This window comes from Puntigrus tetrazona, chromosome 25 (assembly GCF_018831695.1).
Source record: "Puntigrus tetrazona isolate hp1 chromosome 25, ASM1883169v1, whole genome shotgun sequence".
NCBI classification, from domain to species: Eukaryota; Metazoa; Chordata; class Actinopteri; order Cypriniformes; family Cyprinidae; genus Puntigrus; species Puntigrus tetrazona.
Window position 1 is genome coordinate 957,585 of NC_056723.1, and position 10,000 is coordinate 967,584.

The 10,000-nt window shown below is 38.8% G+C and overlaps 1 protein-coding gene across 7 annotated transcripts in view; it reads right to left on the minus strand.

Moving 5' to 3' along the window:
• The window catches only part of myo9ab (myosin IXAb), a 93,093-nt gene that overhangs the window by 68,608 nt on the left and 14,485 nt on the right, over positions 1 to 10,000 (minus strand). For 5 of the 7 annotated variants that reach the window (XM_043227499.1, XM_043227498.1, XM_043227500.1 and 2 more), the window contains exons 1-2: positions 3,673 to 3,935; positions 1 to 5 (exon numbers count right to left, since the gene is read on the minus strand). The exon at positions 1 to 5 is cut by the window's left edge and continues 653 nt beyond it. In XM_043227499.1, the coding sequence (XP_043083434.1) occupies positions 1 to 5; positions 3,673 to 3,701 (34 nt within the window). In that variant the 5' untranslated portion in view covers positions 3,702 to 3,935. Of the gene's footprint in view, positions 6 to 3,672; positions 3,936 to 10,000 lie in introns of those variants that run through there. The other 2 variants (XM_043227502.1, XM_043227503.1) reach the window with 2 other exon arrangements.

The window sequence follows — 10,000 nt, forward strand, 5'->3', positions numbered from 1 at the left end:
CCCACCTGCGGGCGACACGATTAAACAATACAAATTTAGGAAACAAATCAAATGGGAAATAATAAAAAACCTAAGTCAAATAAATTTTAAATAAAATTAAAAAAATTATGTAAAATAAAAAAAATTTAAAAAAAATTTAAAATTAAATTAAATATATTTTTAAATTAAATTAAATTAAAAAAATTAAATAAAATTAAATAAAATTAAAAAAATTAAAAAAATTAAATTAAATTAAATTAAATTAAAAATAAATAAATAAAATTTAATTTAAAAATAATTTAAAATAAAAATTTAAAAAATATAATAAAGAAAATTTAATTCCAAAAGGAATAAAAGAAAATTTCATTAAATAGTTTTTAATTGAAAAATATAATATATAAAATAATAAAAATAAGACTAAATGAAATAACGTGTTAGTAGCTTTACTTATGATTAAACATCTATTTCACGTAGCTTTGTTTAAAATAAATAGTAGTAACTAAATACAAAACATATTTTAGCAAAAGAAATGTTGCTTGCAAATTTTAGAGATGCTTTTAGCATTAATTAATATTATTTATATTCGTATTTTAATATTTAAAATGGTACAATTTTTAATTTCAATCAATAAACTAAAGCTGTTATTTTTGTGATTTTACCGCTTTAATAAGATAAGTAATAAGATAAACGCAACTAAAAAATATTTTACATGAAAAAACTCAAATTTAAAAGGAAAAATATATAGAAATGCTGCCTTGTTAACTTACTGAAATAAGCGTGCATTTTTCATTTTTAATATAAATGATTTATTTTAATACTTTAAAATATTTATATTAGTTGAACACATGAACGAGTCTGAGAGATGATAGCAGATTCATGTTGAGTGAGGTTTTATACATGCCATGAATTTAAATGCACTTTCTTTTAATTGCAATAAATAAACAAATGAATAAATGAATAAATAAAAATACAATCGATAATTAATTCACAGTGGACATACTGTAGCCTTCATTATACTCATTTATATTATTTTATGTTTATTTTTTTCCATTTTGAGGACTCACTCAATAGTTGTATTCACATTTTTATACAATATTAAAATATTTTCACGATCATTTTCTTACGGCCAAGCAGATAGTCTTAGAGACGCTTTTCGAAACCAAACACCAAAATAAAGGAGCAGGAAGAAGGAAGGAAGAGAGGAGGTGTTGAAGCAGGTTAAAAACAGCCAAGCAAATATATAATGCATAAAGAACAGATGGAAGGAAGAGAGAGAGCGAGAGATTTAAGCAGAAAGCTCTCTTCACAAACTTAACGCTTCCTTCATAATGAATGCAATCCCACAATGCAATGCAACACAATATGAATCACTTCAGACCGGTCACTTATGAGCCTGTACTTTTTAAAAGTAACTAGTAAAGTAACCCATTACTTTTTCATTTACTAAAAACAACGCTGTTATTTATTAAATCTCCTGTCCCCACGCCTGAATCTCTTTAAACACACAACAGCTCTCGTTTCCCATGATGCCGTGCTGACAGATCTGCCTAATACTGAAGATGAGCTGCAGGATATTTCATATTAGGAGAAATATTTTTTTTATAATAAATGTATACTATATATTGTTTTATTTATATTAAGATTATTATATATTATATTATTAATTAATTTCTTATATATATATATATATATATATATATATATATATATATATTTATATATATATATATATATATATATTTATATATATATTTTTTTGATGCATCATGCAAAATAATAATTTTTAAATTATTACATTCTTGTAAAATCATTAATCAGTATTTAAAAAAATCAAAGCAGCTATAAAGAACATTAAAGCTTTTACATTACTATTAAATGATTAATAAAACATAACAGTGTTGCTTTTGGCCTATTTTGTAAATAGAAAAAAAAAAAATTTCATACAATTTCAAGTACTTACTCCCATTTATTGTTATAACAATTTTTTTAATTATTGTATTATTTCTACAATATTTTATCTCTTTTTTTATAGCATTTTTATGGTTTATTATTAATCTTGAATGAAAAGGTAAAATAAAAAAAAACACAACACAATAATAATAATAAATTTTCTCCGATTTTTTTCAAAAAATTTTAACATTAAATACTTGGGGCTAACAATATAATCTGGCATCTGTTTATTTCATTAGAAAAGTAATTTGTATGCATTTAAAAAGCATGAAATTGGGATCTAATTGTGCCATGTTTTATATATATATTAATTATATATATATATATATATATATATATATATTTATATATATATATATATATATATATATATATATATATATATATATATATATATATATATATATATATATATATGTGTAATAATTTAAATAAATAAAAAAATAAATAAAGCAGGTTGAGTGTGTCGAAGCTGTCGTCTAATCCTGAATCACCTCAGGTGTCTCAAGCGTCTATAATAACACAATCATCTCGTCACTTTCTACATCAGCGGCTCGTCGAAGCGATTCGTCTGATACCACACCATCAGCTCTGCGGCTCGGGGTCAGGGGTCAGAGGTCAGCGGGAGGAGCTGAGGGGGCATATTTGCTCAGGCCTCGACAGGCCGCAGCAGACAGAGTCACGCATGACCCCCAAAAACAACAAGAAGCGCTTCTGATCACAGATAATAACATCCTCCATTAAAGACTGATCCTAAGCCACAAATCACACCGAGAGCGTCACTCGCCCTACTTACTATGAAGGGCACTCGAAGTGCGCACTGTGAAGGGTCTCGAGTGCACGCTTATAAAAAGATAGACGCAACTCTGAATCAGAACAACGCCTTAAAGACACAGTATAACACTTTGCATCATGTTTTAACTCAAATTAAATATTTTCTAATATTTTGGGTAAAGCTGAAATAAAATGTAAACATTAGATGAAAAGCTTTTGGGAAAAAAAAATAGCTGAAGCACTTAAATTATTATTTATTATTATAAATTGACTGAATTAATTAGAAATGATTGCACTTTTTTATTATTATAAACAAATCGAAAATTAAAACATAACTAAAACCAAGCTACAACATTGTTAATTGAAATAAAATTAAGTAGAAATGTTAGAAGAAAAACTTTAGGGGACACGTTACCTTGATAACTAATTGAAATAGGTTTTGAAATAAGCTTTAAAGTTATTGGAAGTAACAGGAAATTATTTAAAGCTGAAAAAAAAAAACCTACAAATATACAAAAAATAAATAAATAATTAAACAGTAATTAAACGTATAACATTTATGTAGTCGTTCCATGCAGCATCTGTTAAAGCTAAAAAAAATTGTTAACTGAAATAAAAAAAATAAAAATTATGAGTAACGTTAGCTTTTTATCTAAGTACTAAACTATAGAAACGAACTAAACTAGACGAGAACTAAACTGAACCGAAATAAAACCAGGTTAAACCTAAAGAATTGTATTTAAAACAAAGACTAAATCAAAGAAAAAAAGTACTCAAGCTACTTCAAAATGTCAGAATTATCACATAAATAATATTTAAAACGTGTGCAAACATCAGACCCTCAGAAAGCCCTCAGACTGAACGATCAGATGATCTTTTCTTTATTTATTATGCATGTATAAAGACAAACACATGCATATATAAGAATATAACCGCTGTATGTGTTTGTATTCATACACACAGACTCACCCGGTGACCTGCAGGGTAACGACGGGCATGAACGAGAACCACGCAGACTCAACTCAACTAAACCAGATCCTCGCGGCTCAGTCCCGAACGACCCATCACCTTCACCTTCATCATCATCTTTATCATCCCAGTCCTCCGGGTCTGACCCTTATAAGGTGAAGAAGCGCTCGAGTCCGCGAGAAACACGGGCCGCGGACCTTAAATAGGAGGATGCTGGTCTGAGATCCGCTCACGTCCCTAACGCTGTCTGACGCCCCTCCGGACGAGCGTGAGCGTGTGTGTGTGTGTGTGTGTGTGTGTGTGTGTGTGTGGGGGGGGGGTTTGGCAGCTGCGCCGGAGAGAGGGGGAGGAGGAAATGAAAGAAGGGGGAGGAGAGAGAGAGAGGCTTGTTATTATTTGATACGTGAGAGAGAGAGAGAGAGAGAGAGAGAGAGAGAGAGAGAGAGAGAGAGAGAGAGAGAGAGAGAGAGAGAGAGAGAGAGAGAGAGAGAGAGAGAGAGAGAGAGAGAGAGAGAGAGAGAGAGAGAGAGAGAGAGAGAGAGAGAGAGAGAGAGAGAGAGAGAGAGAGAGAGAGAGAGAGAGAGAGAGAGAGAGAGAGAGAGAGAGAGAGAGAGAGAGAGAGAGAGAGAGAGAGAGAGAGAGAGAGAGAGAGAGAGAGAGAGAGAGAGAGAGAGAGAGAGAGAGAGAGAGAGAGAGAGAGAGAGAGAGAGAGAGAGAGAGAGAGAGAGAGAGAGAGAGAGAGAGAGAGAGAGAGAGAGAGAGAGAGAGAGAGAGAGAGAGAGAGAGAGAGAGAGAGAGAGAGAGAGAGAGAGAGAGAGAGAGAGAGAGAGAGAGAGAGAGAGAGAGAGAGAGAGAGAGAGAGAGAGAGAGAGAGAGAGAGAGAGAGAGAGAGAGAGAGAGAGAGAGAGAGAGAGAGAGAGAGAGAGAGAGAGAGAGAGAGAGAGAGAGAGACAGAGAGAGAGAGAGAGAGAGAGAGAGAGAGAGAGAGAGAGAGAGAGAGAGAGAGAGAGAGAGAGAGAGAGAGAGAGAGAGAGAGAGAGAGAGAGAGAGAGAGAGAGAGAGAGAGACAGAGAGAGAGACAGAGAGAGAGAGAGAGAGAGAGAGAGAGAGAGAGAGAGAGAGAGAGAGAGAGAGAGAGAGAGAGAGAGAGAGAGAGAGAGAGAGAGAGAGAGAGAGAGAGAGAGAGAGACAGAGAGAGAGAGAGACACAGAGAGAGAGAGAGAGAGAGAGAGAGAGAGAGAGAGAGAGAGAGAGAGACACAGAGAGAGAGAGACAGAGAGAGAGAGAGAGAGAGAGAGACACAGAGAGAGAAAGAAAGAGACAGAGAGAGTGATATATACAGAGAGAGAGAGAGAGAGAGAGACATATATAGATATAGGTATCTTGTTATTAGTGCTATTAGATCTTAGCGCAGCATTCGATACTATCGATCACAACATTCTCTTGGATAGACTAGAAAACTATGTTGGCATTAGAGGAAGCGCCTTAGCATGGTTTACATCATATCTATCTGACCGCTATCACTTTGTGGCATTAAATGAGGAGGTATCATATCGCTCAAAAGTGAAATATGGAGTTCCTCAAGGCTCAGTGCTAGGACCGTTACTTCTCAACCTGTACATGTTACCTCTGGGAGATATTATCAGGAGTCATGGTGTTAGCTTTCACTGCTATGCTGATGATACTCAGCTCTATATTTCAGCGCAGCCTGGTGATACACGACACATAGAGAATCTAACAGAATGCATAGTCGATATAAAAAGCTGGATGATGAGTAACTTCTTAATGTTAAATTCTGAAAAAACAGAGGTGCTAATAATTGGACCTAAAAAACCCACATATAATAATCTAGAACACAGCCTATCACTTGATGGCTGCTCTGTTAATTCTTCATCAGTTGCGGGCGCCAGATCCCTTTCCTATGTAGCACCTAAACTCTGGAACAAGCTCCCTAACTCTGTTCAGGAGGCAGACACACTCTTTTAGTTTAAATCTAGATTAAAGACACACATTAACCTAGCCTACACATAACACACCAACACACCTTTTATTATTCAAATCCGTTAAAGGATTTTTAGGCTGCATTACTTAGATTTGAGAGAGAGAGAGAGAGAGAGAGAGAGAGAGAGAGAGAGAGAGAGAGAGAGAGACAGAGAGAGAGAGAGAGAGAGAGAGAGAGAGAGAGAGAGAGAGAGAGAGAGAGAGACAGAGAGAGAGAGACAGAGAGAGAGACAGAGAGAGAGAGAGAAAGAGAGAGAGAGAGACAGAGAGAGAGAGAGACAGAGAGAGAGAGACAGAGAGAGAGACAGAGAGACATAGAGAGAGAGAGAGAGAGACAGAGAGAGACATAGAGACAGAGAGAGAGAGAGAGAGAGAGAGAGAGAGAGAGAGAGAGAGAGAGAGAGAGAGAGAGAGAGAGAGAGAGAGAGAGAGAGAGAGACAGAGAGAGAGAGAGAGAGAGAGAGAGAGAGAGAGAGAGAGAGAGAGAGAGAGAGAGAGAGAGAGAGAGAGAGAGAGAGAGAGAGAGAGAGAGAGAGAGAGAGAGAGAGAGAGAGAGAGAGAGAGAGAGAGAGAGAGAGAGAGAGAGAGAGAGAGAGAGAGAGAGAGAGAGAGAGAGAGAGAGACAGAGAGAGAGAGAGAGAGAGAGAGAGAGAGAGAGAGAGAGAGAGAGAGAGAGAGAGAGAGAGAGAGAGAGAGAGAGAGAGAGAGAGAGAGAGAGAGAGAGAGAGAGAGAGAGAGAGAGAGAGAGAGAGAGAGAGAGAGAGAGAGAGAGAGAGAGACAGAGAGAGAGAGAGAGACAGAGAGACAGAGAGAGAGAGAGAGAGAGAGAGAGAGACAGAGAGAGACAGAGAGAGAGACAGAGAGAGAGAGAGAGAGAGAGAGAGAGAGAGGTAATCTTTAGTTACTACATGACTTCTGTATTATAAACGTTTTCCCCTAGAAGTTATATTTTAATTTAATTATATATACACACGCATGTATTTTTTTATGCATATCTGTCCTAGATTTAATGTCAACTAAATGCTTTTGAAAGACGTTAAGAATTAAAAAAATAAAGCACACATCGAATTGAACTGAAATGTTCTGTCCTCACACACCTAAACTCGTCTGCGTGTAAATAACACACACAATCAAAAACGGCGACATCGGCTCAAACTCTTTCACATTTTTCTGAGCAAATAAGCAAATGACGGTACTTTGCTGTCATATTTTCAAGTTAATGCAGTCTTAAATCAACAATTAAGAAAATATGAAATGCGTGTCAGTAGAACAGATCCATGCATTTCAATAGAGATGCTGGAGTAGAAGGAAAAGCAGAAGTTGTTTGGGACTTCCTCCTCGCTCCGCCCCAAACCCTATCTAGACATCTTCACAAATGTAGTGCACTTGAAAGTCAGCTCATGGTGCAATTAAACTCTTCACACGGTCACTGACCATCATTCAGTCATTACACACACACACACACACACACACACACACACGATATAATTATTATCTTTTTTTATTTTATATATCCAATATTTTTGTAGTATAGTAATGTAATACATTTTTTAATTAAAAAAACTTATATTTAGCATTACAAAATTGCACTTTTGAGTTTATATATATATATAGATTTCTATAAATATACTTTATTCAATTATATAATACAAATTATATATATATATATATATATATATATATATATATATATATATATATTAATATATACACATACACATATATTATTATTATTGTTAGTATTATTATTATTATCAAATAAATAAGTATAATTATTAAATACATAAATATAATAAAAATGAGAAATGGTGCATGCTTTAGCAACTAGGTTAAAGCATTAAAATTACTAACTGGAATATATAAATACAGATGTAAAAACATGTTTAATAAGTTAATAAAGAAATGAGGTATCAGGACCACACAGTATATTCCTAGCACCGTTCTTCATCAATGCTCTTTTAGTACGATCCTTTGGGAAACAGATCCTTTTTTAAATGAATACTTCCTGTACATGTCTCACGTGAACGGTCTTAAAGAAGCTGCCTCAGAAGCGAGCTGCCTATGTAGACAGCACTTCAGTCGTCCCGATGTGTTTTATTAGAGCTTGGTATCCTCCAGAAGAAGAGCTGATAACATCACACAGTGTACACTACATAGAGAGCACTTGCTCCCTCATGAGGACACTTGATATCAATCAGAATCTTTTCTTCCTCTTTTGTGAGATGCTTTGGAGAACTGTACACATATACAGTACAGCAACAGAAGAACATTAAAGAATGGCATCAACATGATATAAACTGTGTGTCTGTGTGTGTGTGTGTGTGTGTGTGTGTGTGTGTATATACATATAGTGTGTGTGTGTGTATGTGTGTATATATATTTACATATACAGTATGTGTGTGTGTGTGTATGTGTGTGTATATATATATATATATATGTGTATATATATGTATATATATATATATATATATGTATATATATATATATATATATATGTGTATGTGTGTGTATATTGTGACGGGAGGAGCCAACGACAGACACAGTGGGCGTGTCAGGCCTCGGAGAGGCTTTTTATTAACAAAATAGTACAAAATAAAGTGTCCAAGGGGAAAAGTGTCCAAATAAAAGGGGAAACTGGTGCCCTCGTTGTGCTTCTGGGATTGTGGAAGGTCAGGTAGTGTTCCAGGGGCAGGGTCCAGGTAAGGGGCGGAGTCCGGTGTCGCACGCGTCCCTCTCCTGTTCGGGGCGCGAGGGGCGGCTTCTTCCGCTGCATCTCCGTCGCTTCTTTCTCCGGTCGTCAGAGATTTAGGATTTAACGGCTCGGCATCCTGGCCCGTCAGCCGTATCCGGGTGCAGTCGCCGCCTGGACTGTACGGGTCCCACGACGCGCTTGTCTAGCGGCGCGGACGAGCTCCTTCACGCACCCTTCCTGGACCCACGAGGACACCAGCGTGCATGCACGGGGAAGAGACCGGTCCCGAGGAGAGGCGCGCAGGGCATTTAACGGCGGCGGTGACAAGGCTAAATCCCCTTCAGGTGTGCCTCGTCACACGCCGCCAGACCTGGCCGATACCACGCCCCTCCTCTCGAACACACCCACTCCCGTGTGGAGCCTGGCGAATAAAGGACGGGGTGATGGTGACAATAAAGAGGAGGGGCAGCCGACTCGTCACATTCCCCTCCCTGCGCCAACCCCGTCAGGCGGTCGCCGCCACGCAGGAGTGCTACCTTCCTCAACCAGGCTCCAGCGGTCGGAGTGGCGGGGCAGGGATTCTCTCCGGGCAACTCCCCTCTCGCACCGGGACAGAGAAACCGGGAGTTAGTCGACATGCTCAACCAGCCACCGGGTAAATGACAGTAAACGCAAGCCGCCACTTACCCTTCCTGGTGGCTGGGAGCGAAGTCTCCGTTGTTCCTCCGTCCGGCATGGGTACCAGCGAGAGGGGATGACGTCATCAGATGTCGCCCAACTGTGCCGTCTAAGCTCCGCCTTGCCCGCATTCTCCACCACTGTGACGGGAGGAGCCAGCGACAGACACAGTGGGCGTGGCGTCAGGCCTCGAGAGGCTTTTTATTAACAAAAATAGTACAAAATAAAGTGTCCAAGGGAAAAGTGTCCAAATAAAAGGGGAAACTGGTGCCCTCGTTGTGCTTCTGGGATTGTGGAAGGTCAGGTAGTGTTCCAGGGGCAGGGTCCAGGTAAGGGGCGGAGTCCGGCGGTCGCGTCGCGCGCTCCCCTCTCCTGTTCGGGGCGCGAGGCGCGGCGGCGGCTTCTTCCGCGCGGCATCCGTCGCTTCTTTCCTCCGGTCGTCAGAGATTTAGGGGATTTAACGGCTCGGCATCCTGGCCCGTCAGCCGTATCCGGGTGCAGTCGTCGCCTGGACTGTACGGGTCCCACGACGCGCTTGTCTAGCGGCGGACGAGCTCCTTCACGCACCCTTCCTGGACCCACGAGGACACCAGCGTGCATGCACGGGGAAGAGACCGGTCTCCGAGGAGAGCGCGCAGGGCATTTAACGGCGGCGGTGACAAGGCTAAATCCCTTCAGGTGTGCCTCGTCACACGCCGCCAGACCTGGCCGATACCACGCCCCTCCTCGAACACACCCACTCCCGCCGGGAGCCTGGTGAAAGGGCGGCGACAAAGGACGGGGTGATGGTGACAATAAAGAGGAGGGGCAGCCGACTCGTCACAATATTTACATATACAGTATGTGTGTGTATATGTGTGTGTATATATATATTAAAAAATTAATTGCTATTGCATACACACACATACTTAAATATACACAGTACACACACACACACACACACACACACACACACAC